Raw genomic sequence first — 25,602 nt, forward strand, 5'->3', positions numbered from 1 at the left:
TTACCTATATCCCAAGTTAATATAATCACTGTGTAATATTTTTAAAGGAATGGTCAATTGGAAGTTTTTAAAAAGGAAAAATTGCAATGAGATATCACCTCACACCTGTCATAATGGCTATTATCCAAATGTCAACAAATAACAAGTGCTTGCAATAATGTGGAGAAAATGGAACCCTCAGTCACTGTTGGTGGGAATGTGAATTGGTACAACCACTGTGGAGAACAGTATGGAGGTTCCTTAAATGACTAAAAATAGAACTACCATATAATCCAGCAATCCCACTCCTGGGCATATATCTGGAGAAAACCTTAGTTCAAAAAGATACATGCACCCTAATGTTCACTGAAGCATTATTTACAATAGTCAAGACATGGAAGCAACCTAATGTCCATCAACAGAGGAATGGATAAAGAAGATGTGGAGATGTGGTACATATATAAAATGGAATAGCCATAAAAAAAGAATGAAATAATGCCATATGCAGCAACATGGATGGACTTAGAGATTATCATACTAAGTGAAGTCAGTCAGATACAGAAAGACAAACATCATATGATATCACTTATATGTGGACTCTAAAAAGATGATACAAATGAACTTATCTACAAAACAGAAACAGACTCACAGATTTCTAAAACAAACTTCTGGTTACCAAAGGAGAAAGATGGGGCAAGGGGATAAATTAGGAGTTTGAGATTAACATATATACACTACTATATATAAAATAGATAATCAGTGAGGACCTACTGTATAGCACAAGGAACTACTCAATATTCTATAATAACCAGTATGGGGAAAAGAATCTGAAAAAGAATGGATATATGTATATGTACAACTGAACTACTTTGCTGTACACCTGAAACTAACACAACATTGTAAATCAACTATACCCCAATATAAAATAAAAATTAAATTAAATAAATAAACTGAACAAGTAAGAATAAAATCTTTAAAAAATCTTTTACAAGGCAAAATACTACAACAGTCATTCATAAGGGTAAATATAGATTGCTCACATTATAAGAATTCTTAGTACTACCAACTGTTATTTTCAGATAATATTTTTATCCATTAAGAACTTTTGACAAGGAATGATTCTTTTTTTCTCTTTAGTGTAAAGATGATTATCATTGCTTGTGCAATGATCTTACATTTTTCAAACACTGTTTATTCTCCTTGCACTCACTGACTTTTTCACTTTGCCTTTTCTCTGTCATAATGGTTCCTTTCACCTCCAACCCATCTCTTATCCTGAATAACTTGGACCTGCTATTAACATTTACCTGTCTTAGGAAAATGAGTTGTTTTTAGGAAAAAAGTGATAGGTTTGGCTCCACCCTGCCTTCCAAATAAAGTCTAAACTTTTAGTTTTGGACTTCAAAAGTTTGTCTTAACCTACTGCTTCAGCCTTAACTCTCACTCTTACCTCATTCTATAATGGTATCCAATAGTTGGAAACATGTTGATCCTGATCATAATTCTCTTGTATCTAAACCTTTGATTATGTTGTTCTCCACATTCACTTATTGAAATTCTGCCCATCTTTAGTACCATCTCATCCATGAAGGTTTAGTGGTCATCCCACTGTAAACTTTTTCCCTCTCTGGACTTCAACACCTTTTTGGATTCACCTTTCTTATGGCATCTAGCCTATTGTTTTATATTACTTTTATATTACTGTGGCTTTTGTTTGCTTATTCAGTTTTTATTTTTTGTTTCTTTTATTCTCTGTGTCTATCTCTTTTGACAAAACTTTAAGCTTCTTAGCTTGTTGTGTTCTACTTATTATATTCACAACAGAATCTAGGAGATTTTCTAGGGCAATAAGAAGCAGCCCATAAAAGTTGTTGAATTAAATTGAACTTCTGGACCACTTTTTTAGGTACGGCTATCAAACTGAACATTTCATGGAACTGGACAAGAATAAATCTCCAGTATTAGTGTACTAGAAAATTGTCTTTAACTATGACTGGATGGGAAGAGTCAAGCTGTTTGACAAATAAATGCTAGTGAGTTTAGAAAATATGTATTGCTAGAAATCAGTAACCAGATATCACAGAAACATGGAATTATGACTGTTGTTCTACAAAGCTAAAAACTTGATTTATGTGTATGACACATAGGATTTAAATCTTATTGAGAGTCTACAAAACATTAAAGGAGTGCTCCAGAATTAGGCAGATTTTTAAAACAGAAAGAGTAAATCCTGCATGTTTGAATAAAAACTTGTATTATGCAGTTTCTTTAGCCTTTTGTTTAGGAAAAAAATCAACTTTGAACAAATATTTTCCAGTAGCACCAAGAACAACTTTGCTTTTTTAAAATTATTATTATAGCGTGAAGGTATTTTCTCCTGAGAAATAATATTTCCTAGTATTTGGAATGTAATGAAGGCCACATCTCTACAAAGAATGAAGGCATTTAATATGAGCTCAGTCATTGATAGGCTTCCCGAGTCTTTAAAATTTGTGTCCATTTTTTCTCATCTCCCCTGCCCATATGATTCACATTATATATTTTCTTCTTAGATTATTAAAACGAGAAGAAAGTTTCACATTCATTCCTCGGTCCCGTGAAGAGCTTCCAGACAACTTTCCAAAGGAAATCTCTGGGGTCTGCTATTTCCTGGAGGTAAGAACTGGTCCTAAGCAGCCAAAGCCTTCTCTTTCTTCATCGAGAATAAAAAAGGTTTCCTACAACATTGGCACAATGTTCCTCCGGGAGACAAGCCTCTGAGACCTGCTACAGATCAAAGACTCCTCCAAAAAGCACAAGCCCAGAACATGGGTCATGACAGGAGAATGGAAAGATTGTTCATCTTTCACTGCTCTGTGGAGGACAAACAGTGGAATTTCTGTTATGTCAGGCAATAATCCTAGAAAAAGGAGGGTGATGACTATCAACAAAAAACTGGAGGGCAAAGTGGAAATAAGATGTATCCATTCTTATGAGTGTTTTTGGTCATATATATATATTATGTATAATATATATATGTATTTTAATTAATTACAAGTGTGAGGCCCCTTTCAAAACTAACCAATAAATAGATTCCATGTTTTCTTGTTTGTCACACATACAGGTATCTTTCTCTATATATTTGTATCACTTTTGAGAGCCAGTTTTGATTATATATTCCTACATTTAGTGAGTGGGTATGAGAGGAATATTTTCTAATTTTGTTTTTCTGAACAGACATTTCATACATATATCATGGCAGTGTGGTAAACTTCCCAGCAGGAAAAACTGTAACTTGGCAAAATATTTTAGGGATATTACCTATTTTTATACATATCTCTTCTAGATAATTTCACACAGCATTATTAGATTTTCACAATCTGCTACTGTATAGTTGGTATATTATGTAATTCCAACATATTAATAGAATATAGTTTCACTTATTTAGAGAGACAAGTGCTTAGATTGAAAATACACATAACCTAGGATTTCAGATGCTGAGAAAGCATAGTATATCTGCTTAGTAAATATAGCTTTTAGATTTGATTAATGCAGCATAGAATCCAGAGGAAATGGCATTTCCTAATAGCAAATGTATGTTTCTGTAACCAAGATTAAAGAAAGGTCTTTTTGCTATCTTCTAAGAAATATCAGTGAAAATAAAATGATTTGCTACATTGGACCCTTTCAACTTAGCACTTCTAAATATAGGTAGTTTTTACAATGTGCTAAATTCTAATAAACAGCATCCTACTAAATGACATGTAAGTCCACCCCCCTGCCCCTGTCACCTTCTTCAAAGGATGCTTCCTAAGGACTAACTGCCCCTCATGGGAACAAATCGCTAGATACTGGCATTAGTGAGAAAGAGGTGTAGGATATTTTGCCAAGAAGGTTGTTTATTCTTTCATAATAAAAACAAGGAAAAAAAAACTGTATTTTATGGATTTGAGATTTTTTTTTAATGTTCTTCTGCAGTTTATTTGATGTGGCTTTTAAATTCAGTGAATCACCTTCATTAATACTGAAGTATGTCTAACCTTCAGACCTAGTAATCACCAAAGTTACAGATAGGTTTCCATTGCTTGTTCTGCTAAATGAAAACCTGTTCCCATTAATTAACAGTGCATGAAAATATTATTACAGACTCACCCTGAAATTAGGAGCACAGTGTGTCCAGAGTTTCTTATGTTTCATCAGATATAGAATCTAACTTTCTCTTGAGGTTAATGAGTTGGAAACATTTGTTTCCTTGAAACCTTGTGGTGGCCATTTTCTTACTCTGATAGGTATACTCATTGGTAGCTTATGTCTACTGAATACAATATATTTTTTCTGGTTAGGGATTTTGGCTGCATTAGAATTTAGTTATGAAATAACTCAGTTAAGGAACAGATTAACTAGTGTCCAATGTAGTCTGTGAGGATTAATTAGTGTTTTTAAGTTCTCTAAGTATACAGCTAGAAAATATTTTTAGATATGCAGATTATTTGTTATAATGGTGATCATTTTTATAATTGTTGAACTCTGTTCTCTCGCTGGGGCTTAAGAGGACACTAATGCAACACTTTGCTTGTGGAAACAGGACCTAGACCTGAATCCTTGCCTGTCCCTCCCTTCCTCGGGTCTACGTTTCTGTTTTTAACCACATGTGGGCAAGAAGGCCAGGGTCTTTATAGGAGGCTGTGGAGGCTGAGGACAAGGTTCTCTCATGGGAATAATTACTCACAAAAGAATTTCTTTAGGGGGCTGAGAGATTAACTCACTTCTTTCACAGGGAATAGAGGGCAGGCTTACAGTCAGTGTGGAAAGAACAGGCTCTGGGAGCACTTCAATCCTCTTGCTGAGAATAGGAAATACCTCAGCTATGCTGATGGGCTTCTTATAGCACAGGAGCATGGGGAGAGAACCAAACTCACTGAACTCATTTATGCTTATTCTGCACAGTAACTTAAAGCTTATTGTGATATAGTAAATCATAAGTGTTTTAATCATAAACAATGTGTTTTGTAACCATAAGACTGAAAGGGACTTCCAGGAATCATCCAATTAATTCTCTACTTTTTGTAAAGATTTGTCTAAGCAACTATTCTAAACATATGGTTATTCTCTCCATACTTAAAAATACCTGTGGGAAGCATATTTTAAAAGCATCCTTGACAATCCACTTCATTATCTAGTACTTGGTGATAGGGTTTAGGATAAGAATTGTATATACATTCAATTTGTCAGAAAAATAACAAGCTCTTTCTTAGTTTATATGATTTTACTTGGAGAAGAATAGCTATTTACATTGTCACAAATGTCACAATGAAGAATATGCCAGAGATCTATTAAATTTCACAAACAGGATGTAAACTACATTTTTCATAGCATATAATCTAAATTTATCTTTGAAGGTATAGTCTGAGGCAATGGTCTGATCTATTACCATTTTGCCAACCTAGTACAGTTGACTTATTATAGCTACACTATTCCTATATGTATTTGCAAAATACAGTATAAAATGGCATTTCATTCTAGCTGCAGTCATAGAATTTAGAGGCTGTGAAAAAGCATTGCATTTTTATATGTCCTATAGAGTACAATACATGTATCCTCCATTAGGAATTGTGATTGTAATAATGGGTGGCTGTTGGTATTTCATTTGAATAATATCTATATGGTATTCTCATGTACAAACTATTAACATACATCATGCATTTTAGCATGGCAGATTAAATGGAATTTAAATGGATGTCCCTTTAGAAATCAAGCATTATTTAATTGGGGAAATGGCTCTAACCCACTCTAAAATGGATACTTTAAGATCCAATTTGGCACATATAGACCCTCTGTTTCAGTATTCTTTCCAGCAACTGATTTGAAGAAGTTACTTTATGACTAGCCATCAGTACCAAAGCTTCATGTTGACATCAGTATCATTTTGATGGAATGTCATTGTTTACAAATAAATGAGTTATATAACGAAGTCAGAAACCCCCATATGTACCCAAAATATACTGCACAGTATGTGCTTTGTGAACCTTGATAAATAGGTAACAGCCATAATAAAAAGAATAATACTCAATGCCTGAAGAGCACATAGAGTTGGGGCTCTTGGCTGTGTAGTGTTGGGTGGAGAAGGGAAAGAAGAAACAGCTTCTAGTTAACAGTTTGGTCCAACTGTCTAAAATCTGCCTTGATATTCATCTCTTCTTTTATATTTCAAATAGTTTTGATTTCCCTTGTAATATTTGATTATGTGTGGAATCCAGTGAACTGTGTATGACCTATTGTGACTCTGAGACAGGCACTGATGCCTGAGACTTGAGAGTGAGTTTGTGGATTCAGTGCTTCAAATATGAACTCTTGGGGTTTCACACTGTTCTTATCCAGTGACAATAGTAACAGAAACATAGTGTTTTATTGTGAAAGTGCAAAATTGTGTGCCTTTCAAGGAAAAACAGAACAAAATAGGACAACAAATAAAGCAAAATCTCACTCACAAGTGCAGGAAGTCTTAATTTGGTGAATTCCTCCAAAGAGTTACAGCAATAAAGCAAAATTAAATTGATAGATACAAAAGGCAAAGTCACAGAGAATTTGGAAAACTGCCAGGCTGTGTTTTTCCTACAGAATCATATTGATACCAGTTGAAATGGTATATTTGAGGTTGTGAGGTATGAAGAGGGAGCTCAAGATTATCACCATTATTAAATATATTTTTTGAAGGCTCCTTGGGTTCCTGACTTGCTGAGGGCAAGTTTGTGGATCATCAGAGCAGACAGTAAAACTTCTACATGTGAGTTTCTGTCTTGTCATGCATTTTAAGCACAACTTAACCAATGCCCAGACCCTCTCCTACTCTATACTGTCACTGGAAACCATCTCACCAAGTCAAGTTTGGCTCCATCAAACACCATTCCCTTTGTATCACTGAACCTAACATGGCCATAGAAAGAGTTGTTGATGCCTGTTTCAGGCAGATTGCAAGACCCACACAACTCTAGGCCCAAGTAACAAAACACTGCTGAAGTGAACTAACCATTCTCAGTTGTGCTAGGGCATTGCTTCCACCTGTAGCTTCTCTCTGCTTCCTTCAAAATACTATCTGACTCCAAGCATTTGGTACAACTTCCATAAATGTTCCTTCGGAATGAGTTACACATGGCTCTGAATAGGCTCTGGGGGGCACCAGATGTCTTTCAGCCAACAGTACCTAGAAACTCAAGTCCAAGAACCAAGCCCCATATTGTAGCCTGGGTATTTCTATTATTAAACTATAGATCTTCAGCTACAAAAATTATGTCATTTCAGAGGCTTCTATAAGCATATCTTATTAGATATAACCTGAAAAACATGATGCACCAGAGGCTTAATTATTAAAGTTTAACCTGTTACAGTCTGAATGATGATTCTTTAAGCATAGCTCTTGATATGAATACACTTAATTTACAACCAGCTGATTGAACATACGCATAAATTGTGTTAACATGATTGAAAGAATTTTATTGTTAAATGGATAAACTGACCCCAGCTGTGGACTCAATTTAAGGCTCCTCACAGTGGTGAATGAAGAACAGACACTGATATGATACACAGATTAACATAAATTTTGTCAGAGCATTTTGAGATAGTGTGCAAAATTCCTTCCTCACACTTGATTCAAACAGTTGAAGCCTAAGTATTATTTTCCTGTCATCTTTCTGTTTCCTTCCTTCCTTTGCTCCTTCTTTCCTTCCTTTTTCCTTTCATAAAAGTCATTGTTCCTTCTTTCCTTCCTTCTTCCTTTCATTAAAAAAAGTCATTGATACATTTATAAACAGGAAGAATCACAGCTAATCTTATGTTGTAAAATAGTTTTAGTTTTATAAAGTAATAAATATTCTGTGTGTGTGTGTGTGTGTTGAATGTAGATATTACATGATTAAAAGGAGTGACATTTTGGAAGGACTTGGGATGTAGAGAAGTAAAGTTTGTGTCTTTATTTATTTATTTTTCTTTTTTTTAATTTTGGCTGCACTAGGTCTTCGTTGTGGCACACGGGCTTCTCTTGTTGTGGTGTGCAGGCTCCAGAGTGCTCGGGCTCAGTAGTTTCAGTGCACAGCCTTCTCTCTAGTTGCGGCACATGGGCTTGGTTGTCCCGCAGCATGTGGGACCTTAGTTCCCTGACCAGGGATTGAACCCACATCCCCTGCATTGAAAGGTGGATTCTTAACCACTGGACCACCAGGGAAGTCCCTGTGTCTTATTTCTATTGTGTTGTGACCAGACCATAGCTTCAGCCATGTGCCTCATTGCCAATTCCATCCTTATTAAGAAATGATCCTGTTCAATGGTTCAACTCATCAGCTTGGCAGTACCTGACTACTTTAGGAAGCTTGGCAGTATCTGACTACCTTAGGGACACAAATTACTGGACTTTACCTTCAGAGACTTGGATTTGGTAGGTCTCAGGTGGAGGCCTAGGAATCTGTATTTAGAAAATCACTCTAGGTAATGCTAATATATAGCCAGACTTGGGAATCAATGAAGAATATTCAAATAATCCCAATTACTAGGAATAAATGCAAGTTGACTAAGATAGAAATATATTATTTCATTCATACTTATTTTGAAAAGCTAAATACTCCAGGCTTAATAGCATTATTTCTTTCACAAGTTTTTAATTTTAGCTTTGATTTCAAATTTATAGTCTGCTTTTTGAGCATAAGTCTTCAAGCTTCAAATCAACACTGATAAGCATGAGGGATGAATATTGTTCACTATAGGGCTATTAGACATACTAGGTACAGTATAACTTTCTTAGTTACTGCCAGAGCTGTGCAGTACATCACAATATTTGTTGATCCTTACCAACAAGATATGAACTATGAACGTTTGGACAGAGAAGCAAATGTCAAAGTGACAGCCTTATTCCCAAATACTTTGATTTTTATGTTTGAAACATCACCAACTTGATACTTAGTCTCACTCTGTACTTTTCTCATTGAATTGTACATTCATCTAAAACTTATTTCCTAGCAATATCTTATAACAACCTTCCAAGCAATAATCTAAGCCATGATGATGATGCCATATGAAACTTGCACTTCTGTGCACTTCATAGAACCCTTAGGGAAACAGAGACATGTTTTATATAAGCAATAATATAGGTAGTGTGGACTTTTAAAAGATATTCACCATTCTACTACAGTAAAATGAGCAGCAAGTGATAGATAAAAATTATCTGAGCAGATAACACTTAATTTCTCTCACAAGTCCTTCATTTGCACACATGCTATGAAGTAGTTAATATATTTTGATCAGATTGTTTCTGATGTATAATTATTGATACCTATCATAATATGATTTCTATTCCTCTCAAAAGATTGTATATGTATTGTTGCCCAGATTTTCAGATCTTTGTAGTATATAGTAAATAGGAGTATTTAAGGATAGATAAATGAGCAAAAGTATAGTATGGGTTGGATAAGCTGATCGAGAGTAGGCTTGGCAAAAATACAGATGCATCTTAGGACAAGTTAATTAATTCTACTGTTGGTTTGATAAGGTCTGAGATGATGAACGATTAAAGATAAAAATAATTATTATCACTGTTCTCTGCGATGGCAAATGTTTAGTAAGTACAATACTATTTTGGCTTTCAGAATGTGATTGGTTGAAATTCATCTGTAGTACAATTTTAAAATGTCTGAAAATCATTATGTAGTCATATTTAAAATAACCTGTCCTTCTCAGCCATTTTGATGATACCACTAAAGCTTGCAGGTTTTGAAATGAATAATTCATATTTTTACTTTCCTTAAATTATAACTTTAATCAAATGTGGCACAGTCAATAATAGTCCTTTAGTAGTTAAATTACTCCTCCATCATTTAGAATCATGAATTAGGATTACAGTTAAAACTAACTAGTAAATTTATGATACACTGAGGTACTGCTAATCATCTGATTATTATTTAGCAAAATCATAAAGCTTAGAATCCATTCCTAATCCTCTAAATAAGATTACAGTTCCTATTATTGCCTAGATGGTTAAACTCTCTTCTAATCTTGAATCTGAACACAATTGGAGTCGTGGGTGGGTTTGCTAACATTTTACCTTCCTATTACCAACAGCAAAACCTAACATCTTCCTACCCACGATTTATAAAATTCTCCTATAAAAATCAAACAGGGCTGTTGAGTCACTGAGAAAGTGTTTTTTTCCCACTGAGAAAGCATTTGACAGTCATCTTTTTGTATATCATTGGATGCTTAACCCTTAATAAGCATGCTTTTGATAATAAATAATAAAAAATACTTAATTTGAATCCATTAAATTATAGTGAATCTATTTTCTCAGTTAATTCATCTAGTTGTTGATCAGACCACTCTTAATATTAGACTTAAGTACTATTGCTTATTATTTGAAAGCAGAAGAGACAAGAAAAACTAAATGGCAAGCCTAAGTAGTAGTTTGTTTCTAATTCTTTTGATACATATTTTTACAAATAAAGGAATTGGTTTATATTTAATCTTCCTCTGTGGCCTTTTGGCTAGTTGGAGATAAAGAAGGGATTCTACTAAATGAATTTTTACTGTAGGTTATTAAGTATAATTAAATATAAGTAGGACAGTAATGTATTAGTTGGGGTAAAATCAAAATTGTGCAAAATTTCTTCTTCACACCCCCGCACTCTTTAAAGACAATTCTTCCCATTTTGCTGCCTGGCGGTTACATGTCAGACTCAGAACATAGGGACAGATGGAGGGGGTGGGATGGGCAGGAACTTTAGATGAGACTGAGCAAAGAGATTTAACTTTTTTCTTTGTGAAAGTATATATACTCCTAAAGGGAAGCAGTTTTCATAATAGACACATGTAGTTTAGTGAAAGCCAAATGACTTATTTGCTCATTTTTATTTAACAAAGAAAAGAGAAAAAATCCCTCATGAGCTATTTTCAGTTTTCTTAGGAGGTAGCAGCAACCTCTCAGCAGGGGCACACATCAGTGAAACTGGGATTAGAAACTCACAAAGCTATCTATAGAAACTCTCTGAAGGTGGCAGATAGAACTAGTCTTGGTTACGGTGATGAAGGTAAATGAAAGTGTGAGAACATCTGGGCTTAAGGAACAAAGAAGGCCAAATACCAGCCCCTCTGTATGTCACAGAAAAGCCTGCTAAAATTAGCACAAAAGAACAGACTATAGGTGTTCAAGTGATATTAAAACAAAACGTTTTTTTTCCCTTTTATAGCATGCTGGCTGAGCTAACATTCCGTGAGAAGAATACAATTTCATTTTATACATCATTTTTTTTGCTCTGACATTATAGAAATTATACCATTCCCTAGTTGGAAAATTTAGTCACAAAGAATGAGAAATATTCTGTATACTAACATCTGTAAAATGGCTTTGGGGGGCTATACTCTATTCCATATTCTTCTTCACATTGTTCTCAAATTGGGCTTCAGCTGCAAGCAAAACAAGTGCTCAACTTTAGAGTAGATAAAAGCCTTTATGACTCCAGACCTATCCATCTTATTCTGGGATGTTCCAGAGAAATGGAGCTGGGAAGAGAGTTACCCCACAGCATTTGATGGTATTCTGTGGGAGAGATGAAGATGTACTCCCAGTCTTTTAAAATTAAGTGGTTAAGTAGTCTCTAATCATCATTCAAAGATGTTTCACTTATATGTAGCTAGTTAATTCTAGCAGAGTTTGTTTAGAACAAAATTTTAAAAGGAAGAAACAAACCTGAACAATTTTTAATCAGAATTATCAGTTAAGAAACTAATTTGGGACGAAGATTTGCTGTCTTGAAAATCAACTTACTTATATCCGAAATTCAGAATGCTAAAGACTTTTGAAAATTTTCTAAAGGTATCAAGTGCTTCAGCACTGAAAAGGAATAATAATTTTGTTGATGGATTCCTTAAGGCTTTACGTCCTGGAGATAACAAAGAATTATAAATTACATTTCAGTTATTTTTTCTCTATGTTTTCCAGTTGTTGCAGGAAAGATGTAGATGTCATAAATAAGACAAAGTTACAAATTTTGGCATTGAGGCATAGTTTACAAATTTGGCAACATTCTTTTACTTAAAATAATAAAACTGTTTTTAGTAATATAAGGGTTAAGGATAAAAGACAAGTATACTGTGTTCACATTTGGCTATGAAAGGATCTAGAGCAAGAATCTCAACTTCTCAGAATAAAATCTAAGTGAAAACTTACCTTCATATCCTTTGAACAATAAATATAAATATTCCTACATATTTTCTGACTAAAAAGAAGCTATGCATTTCCATACTTAATGAAACCTCAATTCCTAGAACAATTCTACTTTTATTGACTCCCAAGAAGCATGCCTTTATGGTCAATATCACTAACTTTCAAGGTTGGCAAGAGAGTATGGCTTTCTTCTGAGACTGGGATGATCTGTATAAATATATCTGTGTATAACGACTTAAAATTCCCCTGCCACTTATAAGCTTTTTTTAAAAAGTTCAATTCTCCATAGTTAAAGTGAAGCAAACTTCATGTTGGAGTGGCCAGATAGTTTATCAACAACAGGAAATCTCCCCTCCAAATTTTATTGGTATAAATCACCAGGTTAAAATCAGAGCCTAACCTTGGCTTGAAGCTTCAGATAAATTGCTTTTCTATTATTTGACTAGAAAGTATTATCAAGAAGAAGAAATTAATTCTTATGTTAGATCTCATTCTAGCCAAGCAGGTCTAGATAAACTAGATAACTTTATAATTATCTACAGTAATTCAGGAATTTTTAGAAAATTCTTTTTGTTCTTGTTGTACAAAGATAATTATTAGTGAATGGTAGCCAAAATTATTATTCTTATCTCTTAAATTAGTTTCAGGTATGTTACCAGGCAATTATATAATCCATCCCTTTCATTTGTCATGTAACTCAATGACCTGAGATAGTGAGTACTCATTGCTTTTTCTTCTAATCCTTAAAAACACTTTTTTTTTCTGTCTAAAGAAAAATTCTCCTACTAAAATGCAAATGAATACCTGACTGTAGGAAGTATCCCATTTTATAAGCATATATGAAATACTTCAGCTGGATTCAGCTGGACTGTAACCAAAAAAAAAAAAAAAAAAAAAGACACCAAAATAGATGAAAAGAGACAGAAAAATCACACTTTGCCAACCCTGTTAACCTAGAAGAAAGCTGAAAATAGATGGTAAGGTTAACTGATTATAGATTTTTATAGCACAGTATTCATACATAATAGAATGTCATAAAATTCAGCATGTAAAAACTTTGTTAAAACAAACAAGAAACTTAAGAAATATGCTAATCAGAATAAAAAGATTTAAAGGGGCAAAAAATCTTGCATTATATATGCCCATCAGTGCAGAATTTGTTTTCTTTTGGGAAAATTTGGTACTATGTCTTTAATCAATATTTGCTTTATGATCTAATTTAGTATTAGCATAGTATAGGCCTTATGTGCAGTAAACTAATTAGTTCCTTAAGTTTATCAGCATCCTCAGCTTCTCTTTTCCATCTCTCCCTCCCTCTTTTCCTCCCTTCTATCCTCCCTCCCTTCCTTCCCCCTTATTTCCTCCCTCCCTCCCTTTCTCCCTCCCTCCCTCCCTCCCTTCCTTCCTTCCCTCCCTCCCTCCTTCCTTCCTTCCTTCCTTCCTTCCTTCCTTCCTTCCTTTTTTTCCTTTCTTTTTCTTATGAAGTATGTGAAAAATAGTATATTATTATTATTATGGCTTCATGATTGAAGAGTTTGTGGATTCATGAGGTAAGGAAAAGAAGGTGACTATTTAGATATAGATAATTTGGGTATAGAAATGACTGAGACAATTGAGACCTTGGCTTCTATAGAGGTTTCATCAGTTAAGAGAAACATAAGTTTTAAAAAATAACATGTTGTTCTTTTTTACTGAATTTAAACATGTTTTCAAGAAGTATCAGGGTCACCCTTTTTGGACAATCTCCTATTTTTTGCCCCTACAAACATCTTAATTTGGAAAAATCCTCTTATTTTCACATAGTAATTTTTTCCTTGGGTACCACACTGCTAAAGATTGAAATAGAAAAGAAGCTTCTTCTATCTGTAGAGAAATTGTTTTCTAGAAGTTACTTCCCAATAAGGCAAATACACCAACTACTACTTGATTTTACTGGCTCTTTACCTATAGATGACCAATGCACTGTCTTGCATCCTGCATACCCTTCTGTAACTCAGTTTGGCATAGCATGGTGTTTTGGGTTCTTTTTTGAGCGTTTGAAAATGTTTCCTATCAATTTTATGTCTACTGTATTGAAAAAGCAATATACAGTGTATTCCAAATTTCTTAGCTCTATGCCTTTAGATTTTAACATATATTCAGATTGCTGTTTATAACCACAGTTTTGATTTTTTCACTAGAATTAACAAATTACCATGTTCCTAAGTACAAAAACACAGGTTGGATCATTTTATGGTAGCTATATTGAGGGATCAACCATTTACAAATCCCAATCCAAAACCTTTTTTTTTTTTTCAGGGAAAATTCAATCATTTCTAGCAGAGTATATGATTCGTAATGGAAAATAAGTGAAATATCTTATTTAAAGGTGTAATAGTGAGGAAGACGGAAGAGTATGTTTTTCATTTTAGATACCCCTGGCACTACAATAATTTGAACAAGTCTTGAACAAGATTTAAACAATCTTTAATCTCTAAAACTGAAAATTTTTATTCTTTTCTTTTTTATGTTAGTGTATTAATATTACATTCAAACTATTTAATAAGTTGTCTACATGACATACATTGGTTTGCATTCATTAACAGAAAATTATGTAGAAATAATACAGCTTTCTTTTTTCTCTCTGTAAAGATTTGCTTCAGTAAGTCAAATACATTTGAATTTTGGTTCTTATTTCTCATTTGGACTTCTTTGTTATACATCTTAGGGATCTTCTACTATAACAAATCAGGTAGTCAGTCAAAGGAAGGGATATGAAAAATTCAGAAAAATTAAAACTTCAAAAGGGAAGACTTTCTATGTTGATCAACTTTTATTTATTCCACACTGACATTTATTTTGAAATTGTGAAAAAGTAGGCAGTTTCCATATAAATTGACACCTATGAAAATACAAATTACTTTCTTCCTGTGATTTTCAGTGTTAAGAAAACCTTTGCCTTGAAATGATAGAGAATCTTAATACTTGTTCATGAAGAAATATGACCTTCAATACCTTTACCATTTTTATTTGTTGAGGGAAATGTTTCCAATAATGAATGTAAAAATGGAAGAGATATGGTTGAGGAAAACAGAAGAAATTAAGAAGAATTAAGATAACATTTGAACAGCTGTGAGCCACAGTCCCATTTTCTCCCTCTATTTTGTTGCCTCTTACTAAACTGATATCTAAGGCTCAGATTGGCAAAAATAAAATCATTGTCTCCTTTAAGTATTTGGAGATAAGCAAAAATTATTCCAACTGTGTGGAAATTGAGTCACATAATAATGGCAGTTTATTACTACTAAGGAAGTCAGGTTAGGTTCAAATGGAAAAATTGTCCATGGACAAAAAGGCTTTCTGATTTTCTTAGAGTTGAATTAACAGCTTTAAGAAAAAAAAAAATTCCCTGAAAAATTTGCCTTGGAAAAACTATAAAATTTTATAACAGCTACTTGTAACTACATTATGACTTTGATAATCAAGTGACAAAGCTGTCTCGTTATGCTTTTAAAATGTACCAATTAAATGCATTCCAGAAATAATACATATCATTCCTCATTTCAAAATCAACCTACCAGAATTCTGACACATCAGCTGTGAGTAGCCATTTTACAAAACCAAAGGTTCTCATTTCCCTAACCGTACTTTAGATTAAAACAAATACAAACAAAAACTTGCCTCCTGATTTCAATGTATAAGGTAAATAGCCAAAGCATTTCCATCAAACATTCCACTACCATGTAATAGTAAATAGGTTTCCCAACCCAATTAATAAAAACACATGGTTATATCGTGCTAGGCCTTCATTCACTTCCTCTACATGGGGTAGGTTTTATTTAACCAGATACCTGAATTATTTTAATGTTTTGTCCAGTTCATTTGCTGTAATCTCATGGGTCTAAATTTTTGGTTTGGCTTGCAATGTAAACAATATTGGGCATTTGCTATTTTATTATCAGATTATGCTTTGTAAATCATTACTTTAAAAAATCTAGTTATTGCAAACTTAAATTACAATGTTATCAAATAACATCATGATATATAATAATATATCCATAAAGCATGGTTAAATTGCATATATTTTGAAATGTCAAGCTATTTTTTGTTTTTCAAAGATAACTGCATCTATTAAACCTGTACCATTAATTATAAAATTTTAATTCAGTGTTTCATATTATATTTTAAGATTTTTTTCTTTACTCAATAGTATAAGTTTAGAGAACATTTTTGTGATTGAAAAGATAAAATATGCCTCATTTCACTAGAATTTTAAGAATACTAGTATGTGTAAAAGTATGTAAGCACTTATAGAATTATAAACATCCACTGTATGTACTTTACTTTTAATGTAACACCACTTTTAATTCATTGGATTGTGCTTATTTATAATTGTTCTAAATTACGCATGATGTATGTAAATAGCATGTTTCATTATGTAAAATGTTTTTGTATTTACAGACTGAAGAACAAGGAAAATTTGTATATGAAAAATGAGTGATTAACAACCTAGGATTCTTATAAAACAAAGTGGAATAACAGTTGTGTGTTATATTTACATAATTCATTACAAAACTCTCTGTTTAAGCCACAGATTTATTTACCTTATAAGTGGAAACTGTCACTTATAAAATATTTAAATCAATAAATGATACCAAAAAGGAGAAGTCTATATATTCTTATTCTTTTTTAACATTTTTATTGGAGTATAATTGCTTTACAATGTTGTGTTAGCTTCTGCTGTATAACAAAGTGAATCAGCTATATGTATACGTATATCCCCATATCCACTCCATCTTGCATCTCCCTCCCACCCTCCCTATCCTACCCCTCTAGGTGGTCACAAAGCACCGAGCTGATCTCCCTGTGCTATGTGGCTGCTTCCCACTAGCTATCTATTTTATATTTGGTAGTATATATGCCCATGCCACTCTCTCACTTCATCCCAGCTTACCATTCCCCCTCCCAGTGTCCTCAAGTCCATTCTCTACATGTGCGTCTTTATTCCTGTTTTGCCCCTAGGTTCTTCAGAACCTTTTTTTTTTTTTTTTGATTCCACATATATGTGTTAGCATACGGTATTTGTTTTTCTCTTTCTGACTTACTTCACTCTGTATGACAGACTCTAGGTCCATCCACCTCACTACAAATACCTCCATTTCATTTCTTTTTATGGCTGAGTAATATTCCATTGTATATATGTGCCACACCTTCTTTACCCATTCATCTGTCGATGGACACTTAGGTTGCTTCCATGTCCTAGCAATTGTAAATAGTGCTGCAATGAACATTGTGGTACATGTCTCTTTTTGATTTATGGTTTTCTCAGTGTATATGCCCAGTGGTGGGATTGCTGGGTCAAATGGTAGTTCTTTCTTTTTTTTTTTCTTTTTTTTTTAACATCTTTATTGGAGTACAATTGCTTTACAATGGTGTGTTAGTTTCTGCTTTATAACAAAGTGAATCAGTTATACATATACGTATGTTCCCGTATCTCTTCCCTCTTGCATCTCCCTCCCTCCCACCCTCCCTATCCCACCCCTTTAGGTGGTCACAAACCACTGAGCTGATCTTCCTGTGCTATGCGGCTGCTTCCCACTAGCTATCTATTTTACATTTGGTAGTGTATATATGTCCATGCCACTCTCTCACTTTGTCACAGCTTACCCTTCCCCCTTCCCATGTCCTCAAGTCCATTCTCTAGTAGGTCTGTGTCTTTATTCCCGTCTTACCCCTAGGTTCTGCATGACCTTTTTTTTTTTTTTTTCCTTAGACTCCATATATATGTGTTACCATATGGTATTTGTTTTTCTCTTTCTGATTTACTTCACTCTGTATGACAGACACTATGTCCATCCACCTCACTACAAATAAATCAGTTTCATTTCTTTTTATGGCTGAGTAATATTCCACTGTATATATCTGCCACATCTTCTTTATCCATTCATCTGTTGATGGACACTTAGGTTGCTTCCATGTCCTGGTTATTGTAAATAGAGCTGCAATGAACATTTTGGTACATGACTCATTTTGAATTATGGTTTTCTCAGGGTATATGTCCAGTAGTTGGATTGCTGGGTCGTATGGTAGTTCTATTTTTAGTTTCTAAAGGAATCTCCATACTATTCTCCATAGTGGTTGTATCAGTTTACATTCACACCAAGAGTGCAAGAGGGTTCCCTTTTCCCAAACCCTCTCCAGCATGTATTGTTTGTAGATTTTTTTTTTAATTTTTTTTTTAAGTATTTGTTTATTTATTTATTTATGGCTGTGTTGGGTCTTCGTTTCTGTGTGAGGGCTTTCTCTAGTTGTGGCAAGCGGGGGCTACTCTTCATCGCGGTGCGCGGGCCTCTCACTATCGCGGCCTCTCTTATTGCGGAGCACAGGCTCCAGACGCGCAGGCTCAGTAGTTGTGGCTCACGGGCCTAGTTGCTCCGCGGCATGTGGGATCTTCCCAGACCAGGGCTCGAACCCGTGTTCCCTGCATTAGCAGGCAGATTCTCAACCACTGCGCCACCAGGGAAGCCCTGTAGATTTTTTGATGATGGACATTCTGACAGGTGTGAGGTGATACCTCATTGTAGTTTTGATTTGCATTTCTCTAATGATTAGTGATGTTGAATATCCTTTCATGTGTTTGTTGGCACTGTATATCTTATTTGGAGAAACGTCTGTTTAGGTCTTCTGCCCATTTTTGGATTGAGTTGTTTGTTTTTTGATATTGAGCTGCATGAGCTGCTTGTAAACTCTGGAGATTAATCCTTGGTCAGTTGTTTTGTATGCAAATATTTTCTCCCATTCTGAGGATTGCCTTTTCATCTTCTTTACGTTTTCCTTTGCTGTGCAAAAGCTTTTAAGTTTCATTAGTTCCATTTGTTTATTTTTGTTTTTATTTCCATTTCTCTAGGAGATGGGTCAAAAAGGATCTTGCTGTGATTTATGTCATAGAGTGTTCAGCCTATGTTTTCCTCTAAGAATTTGATAGTGTCTGGCCTTACATTTAGGTCTTTAATCCATTTGGAGTTTATTTTTGTGTGTGGTGTTAGAGAGTGTTCTAATATCATTCTTTTCCATGTAGCAGTCCAGTTTTCCCAGCACCACTTATTGAAGAGGCTGTCTTTTCTCCATTGTATATTCTTGCCTCCTTCATCAAAAATAAGGTGACCATATGTGCCTGGATTAATCTCTGAGCTTTTGATCCTGTTCGATTGATCTACATTTCTGTTTTTGAGCCAGTACCATACTGTCTTGTTTACTGTAGCTTTGTAGCATAGTGAAGTCAGGGAGCCTGATTCCTCCAGCTGCATTTTTTTTTTTCAAGATTTCTTTGGCTATTCAGGGTCTTTTGTATTTCCATAAAAGTTGTGAATTTTTTTGTTCTAGCTCTGTGAAATATATCACTGGTAGTTTGATAGACGTTGTATTGAATCTGTAGATTCCTTTGGGTAGTATAGTCATTTTCACAATGTTGATTCTTCCAATCCAAGAACATGGTATATCTCTCCATCTGTTTCTATCATCTTTAATTTCTTTCATCAGTGTCTCATAATTTTCTGCATACCAGTCTTTTGTCTCCCTAGGTAGGTTTATTCCTAGGTATTTTATTCTTTTTGTTGCAATGGTAAATGAGAGTGTTTCCTTAATTTCTCTTCCAGATTTTTCATCATTAGTGTATTGGAATCCAGGAGATTTCTGTGCATTAAATTTGTATCCTGCTACTTTACCAAATTCATTCATTAGCTCTGGTAGTTTTCTGGTAGCATCTTTAGGATTCTCTATGTATAGTATCATGTCATCTGCAAACAGTGACAGCTTTACTTCATGTTTCCTCATTTGGATTCTTTTATTTCTTTTTCTTCTCTGATTATTCTGGCTAAAACTTCTAAAACTATGTTGAATAATAGTGGTGAGAGTTGACAAACTTGTCTTGTTCCTGATGTTAGAGGAAATGGTTTCAGTTTTTCACAACTGAGAATGATGTTTGCTGTGTGTTTTTCATATATGGCCTTTATTGTTTCAAGGTAAGTTCATTCTAGGCCTACTTTCTGGAGGGTTTTTATAATAAAAGGGTGTTGAATTTTGTTGAACGCTTTGTCTGCGTCTATTGAGATGATCATTTGGTTTTCTCCTTCAATTTGCTTTTATGGTTTACCACATTGATTGATTGGCATATATTGAAGAATCCTTGCATTCGTGGGATAAACCCCACTTGATCATGGTGTATGATCCTTTTAATGTGCTGTTGGATTCTGTTTGCTAGTATTTTGTTGAGGATTTTTGCATCTATGTTCATCAGTGATATTGGCCTGTAGTTTCTCTCTTTGTGACATATTTGTCTGGTTTTGGTATCAGGGTGATGGTGGCCTCGTAGAATGAGTTTGGGAGTGTTCCTTCCTCTGCAATATTTTGGAAGAGTTTGAGAAGGATAGGTGTTAGCGCTTCTCTAAATGTTTGATAGATTTCACCTGTGAAGCCATCTGGTCCTGGGCTTTTGTTTGTTGGAAGGTTTTTAATCACAGTTTCAATTTCAGTGCTTGTGATTGGTCTGTTCATATTTTCTATTTCTTCCTGGTTCAGTCTCAGCAGGTTGTGCATTTCTAAGAATGTGTCCATTTCTTCCAGGTTGTCCATTTTATTGGCATAGAGTTACTTGTAATAATCTCTCATGATCCTTTGTATTTCTGCAGTGTCAGTTTTTACTTCCCTTTTTTCATTTCAAACTCTATTGATTTGAGTCTTCTCCCTTTTTTTCTTGATGAGTCTGGATATTGGTTTATCAATTTCGTTTATCTTCTCAAAGAAACATCTTTTAGTTTTATTGATCTTTGCTATCGTCTCCTTCATTTCTTTTCCATTTATTTCTGATCTGATCTTTATGATTTCTTTCCTTCTGCTAACTTTGAGGTTTTTTTATTCTTCTTTCTCTAATTGCTTTAAGTGTAAGGTTAGGTTGTTTATTTGAGATGTTCCTTGTTTCTGGAAGTAGGATTGTATTGCTATAAACTTCCCTCTTAGAACTGCTTTTGCTGCATGCCATAGGTTTTGGGTCATCATGTTCTCATTGTCATTTGTTTCTAGGTATTTTTTAATTTCCTCTTTGATTTCTTCAGTGATCTCTTGGTTATTTAGTAGTGTATGGTTTAGCCTCCGTGTGCTTGTATTTTTTTTTACAGATTTTTTTCCTGTGATTGATATCTAGTTCATAGCATTGTGGTTGGAAAAGATATTTGATAGGATTTCATTTTTCTTGAACTTACCAAGGCTTGATTTGTGACCCAAGATATGCTCTATGCTGGAGTTTGTTCCATGAGCACTTGAGAAGAAAGTGTATTCTGTTGTTTTTGGATGGAATGTCCTATAAATATCAGTTAACTCCATCTTGTTTAATGTGTCATTTTAAGCTTGTGTTTCCTTATTTATTTTCATTTTGGATGATCTGTCCATTGGTGAACGTGGGGTGTTAAAGTCCCCTACTATTATTTTGTTATGTCAGTTTCCCCTTTTATGGCTGTTAGCATTTGCCTTATGAATTGAGGTGCTCCTATGTTGGGTGTATAAATACTTAAAATTATTATATCTTCTTGGATTGATCCCTTGATCATTATGTAGTGTGCTTCGTCTCTTTTAATAATCTTTATTTTCAAATCTATTTTGTCTGCTATGAGAATTGCTACTCCAGCTTTCTTTTGATTTCCATTTGCATGGAATATCTTTTTGTCTTGTTTTTGTATCCATTCAACCAGTCTGTGTCTTTTGGTGGGAGCATTTAATCCATTTACATTTAAGGTAATTATCGATATGTGTGTTCCTATTCCCATTTTCTTAAATGTTTTGGGTTTGTTTTTATAGGTGTTTTCCTTCTCTTGTGTTTCTTGACTAGAGAAGTTCCTTTAGCATTTGTTGTAAAGCTGGTTTGGTGGTGCTGAACTCTCTCAGCTTTTGCTTGTCTGAAAAGTTTTAATTTCTCCATGAAATCTGAACAATATCCTTGCTGGGTAGAGTAATCTTGGTTGTAGGTTTTTCTCCTTCATCACTTTAAATATGTCCTGCCACTGCCTTCTGGCTTGCAGAGTTTCTGCTGAAAGATCAGCTGTTAACCTAATGGGGATTCCCTTGTGTGTTATTTGTTGTTTTTCCCTTGCTGCTTTTAATATGTTTTCTTTATATTTAATTTTTGATAGTTTGATTAATATGTATCTTGGCGTGTTTCTCCTTGGATTTATCCTGTATGAGACTCTCTGTGCTTCCAGGACTTGACTAACTATTTCCTTTGCCATATTAGGGAAGTTTTAAACTATAATCTCTTCAAATATTTTCTCAGTCCCTTTCTTTTTCTCTTCTTCTTCTGGGACCCCTATAATTCAAATGTTGGTGCATTTAATGTTGTCCCAGAGGTCTCTGAGACTGTCCTCAGTTCTTTTCATTCTTTTTTCTTTATTCTGCTCTACAGTAGTTATTTCCACTATTTTATCTTCCAGGTCACTTATCCATTCTTCTGCCTCAGTTATTCTGCTATAGATCCCTTCTAGAGTATTTTTAATTTCATTTATTGTGTTTTTCATCATTGCTTGGTTCCTCTTTAGTTCTTCTAGGTCCTTGTTAAATGTTTCTTGCATTTTGTCTATTCTATTTCCAAGATTTTGGATCATGTTTACTATGATTATTCTGAATTCTTTTTCAGGTAGACTACCTATTTCCTCTTCATTTGTTAGGTCTGGTGTGTTTTGACCCTGCTCCTTCATCTGCTGTGTGTTTTTCTGTCTTCTCATTTTGCTTATCTTACTGTGTTTGGGGTCTCCTTTTCACAGGCTGCAGGTTCATTGTTCCTGTTGTTTTTGGTATCTGTCCCCAGTGGCTAAGGTTCGTTCAGTGGGTTGTGTAGGCTTCCTGGTGGAGGGGACTAGTGCCTGTGTTCTGGTGGATGAGGCTGGATCTTGTCTTTCTGGTAGGCATGTCCATGTCTGGTGGTATGTTTTGGGGTGTCTGTGGCCTTATTATGATTTTAGGCAGCCTCTCTGCTAATGGATGGGGCTGTGTTCCTGCCTTGCTAGTTGTTTGGCATAGGGTGTCCAGCACTGTATCTTGCTGGTCGTTGAGTGAAGCTGGGTGTTGGTGCTGAGACGGAGATCTCTGGGAGATTTTCACTGTTTGGTATTACGTGGAGCTGGGAGGTCTCTTGTGGACCAGTGTCCTGAAGTTGTCTCTCCCACCTCAGAGGCACAGCTCTGATGTCTGGCTGGAGCACCAAGAGCCTTTCATCCACACGGCTCAGAATACAAGGGAGAAAAAATAGAAAGAAATAAGAAAGAGGATAAAATAAAATAAAATAAAGTTATTAAAATAAAAATTAAAAAATTATTAATGAAAAAACAATTTTTTTAAGAAAAAAAAAACAAGAAATGGACAGAGAGGACCCTAGGACAAATGGTGAAAGCAAAGCTATACAGACAAAATCTCACACAGAAGCATACACATACACACTCACAAAAAGAGGAGAAGGGGAAAAAATAATATATCTTGCTCCCAAAGTCCACCTCCTCAATGTGGGATGATTCGTTGTCTATTCAGGTATTCCACAGATACAGGTACATCAAGTTGTTTGTGGAGCTTTAATCCGCTGCTTCTGAAGCTGCTGGGAGAAATTTCCCTTTGTGTTCTATGTTCACACAGCTCCTGGGGTTCAGCTTTGGATTTGGACACGCCTCTGCATGTAGGTCGCCTGAGGGCGTCTGTTCTTTGCTCAGACAGGATGGGGTTAAAGGAGCAGCTGATTCGGGGGCTCTGGCTCACTCAGGCCGTGGGGAGGGAGGGTTACGGAGATGGGGCGAGCCTGCGGTGGCAGAACTCAGCATGACGTTGCAGCAGCCTGAGGCACACTGTGTGTTCTCCTGGAGAAGTTGTCCCTGGATCACGGGACGCTGGGAGTGGCGGGCTGCGCAGGCTCCCGGGAGGGGCGGTGTGGATAGTGACCTGTGCTCGCACATAGGCTTCTTGGTGGAGGCAGCAGCAGCAGCCTTAGCGTCTCATGCCCATCTCTGGGGTCCGCGCTGATAGCCGTGCCCCGCACCCGTCTCTGGAGCTCGTTTAGATGGCGCTCTGAATCCCCTTTCCTCGTGCACCAGGAAACAAATAGGCAAGAAGAAGTCTCTTTCCTGTTCGGCAGCTCCAGACCTTTTCCCAGACTCCCTCCCGGCTAGCTGTGGTGCGCTAACCCCTTCAGGCTGTGCTCACGCAGCCAACCCCAGTCCTCTCCCTGTGATCCGACCGAAGCCCGAGACTCAGCTCCCAGCCCCACCCCGCCCCGGTGGGTGAGCAGACAAGCCTCTTGGGCTGGTGAGTGCTGGTCGGCACTGATCCTCTGTGTGGGAATCTCTCCGCTTTGCCCTCTGCACCCCTGTGGCTGCGCTCTCCTCCGTGGCTCCGAAGCTTCCCCCCTCCGCCACTTGCAGTGTCCGCCCAGGAAGGGGCTTCCTAGTGTGTGGAAACCTTTCCTCCTTCACAGCTCCCTCCCACTGGTGCAGGTCCCATCCCTATTCTTTTGTCTCTGTTATTTCTTTTTTCTTTTGCCTTACCCGGGTACGTGGGGAGTTTCTTGCCTTTAGGGAGGTCTGACTGCCAGCGTTCAGTGGGTGTTCTATAGGAGCAGTTCCACGTGTGGATGTATTTCTGATGTATTTGTGGGGAGGAAGGTGATCTCCGCATCTTACTCTTCCACCATCTTCCGGGAGAGCCTCTGTAGCTCTTTTTAAGCTCAGCTAATAAATAAATTCTTGGGTATATTGATATTCTCTCCATTTTGCCTTCTGAAATAACTACAAAATCCCAGTCCTTGGATTGGGAGCAACGTCTCAAGTAATTAATGGAATGTGGCACTCCAGAACTGTGATCTATCAAACTAATCTCATTACTATCTGTTCTATTTATTGTTAAGAAGATGTGTGAGATACAAAACAGTGATGAAAGCCAAAGCCTAATGCTGATCTGATCAGCAGCCAGAGCAGATAACCAACAGATAACCTCACCTCAATTATTTTATAATCCACAATTCTAACATCAATTCATTTTTTAGATTAAACCATAACAATTTTAGCCATGAAAAATTTAAATATCAGTAAGTGAAAAGAAGTTATTCTCAGTAATCTTCACCTCTGTATTAGTTTTCAAAATATTTCTTCCAGTGTTTGTTCTAAGGAGATTATTGTCCTACCTCATTGCTGACATGAGACAGCTTAAATTTTGTATATGCACACACATATATTTGTATTTATATTTTATTGAACCTATTCCATAGTCTTTAAATAGCATTAACATTTATCCTAAGTGGTTTATTGCAAGTATAGATATAATGGTTAAATTTTGCAAAAGCTTGACTGGGTCACAGGGTGTCCATATGTTTGTTTAAACACTATTCTTGGTGTGTCTGTGAGAGTGTTTTTGGGTGAGATTAACCTCTGAATTGGTAG

At 35.6% G+C, this 25,602-nt stretch overlaps 1 protein-coding gene and 2 pseudogenes across 4 annotated transcripts in view; all 3 read left to right on the forward strand.

Moving 5' to 3' along the window:
• The window catches only part of LOC309605862 (HIG1 domain family member 1A, mitochondrial pseudogene), a 19,231-nt pseudogene extending 16,614 nt beyond the window's left edge, over window positions 1–2,617 (forward strand). The window contains exon 2 of the transcript in view: window positions 1–2,617. This exon is cut by the window's left edge and continues 15,952 nt beyond it. The product of the transcript in view is annotated as an HIG1 domain family member 1A, mitochondrial pseudogene (transcript).
• GUCY1A2 (guanylate cyclase 1 soluble subunit alpha 2) overlaps window positions 1–13,089 on the forward strand; it is a 432,229-nt gene extending 419,140 nt beyond the window's left edge. For both annotated transcript variants that reach the window (XM_082339920.1, XM_082339921.1), the window contains one exon: window positions 2,532–13,089. In XM_082339920.1, the coding sequence (XP_082196046.1) occupies window positions 2,532–2,739 (208 nt within the window). In that variant the 3' untranslated portion in view covers window positions 2,740–13,089. The remainder of the gene's footprint in view (window positions 1–2,531) is intronic.
• LOC309604887 (DNA endonuclease RBBP8 pseudogene) overlaps window positions 1–25,602 on the forward strand; it is a 421,592-nt pseudogene that overhangs the window by 77,944 nt on the left and 318,046 nt on the right. The window lies entirely within an intron of this gene.

This window comes from Balaenoptera borealis, assembly GCF_965194805.1.
Source record: "Balaenoptera borealis genome assembly, chromosome: 11".
NCBI lineage: Eukaryota > Metazoa > Chordata > Mammalia > Artiodactyla > Balaenopteridae > Balaenoptera > Balaenoptera borealis.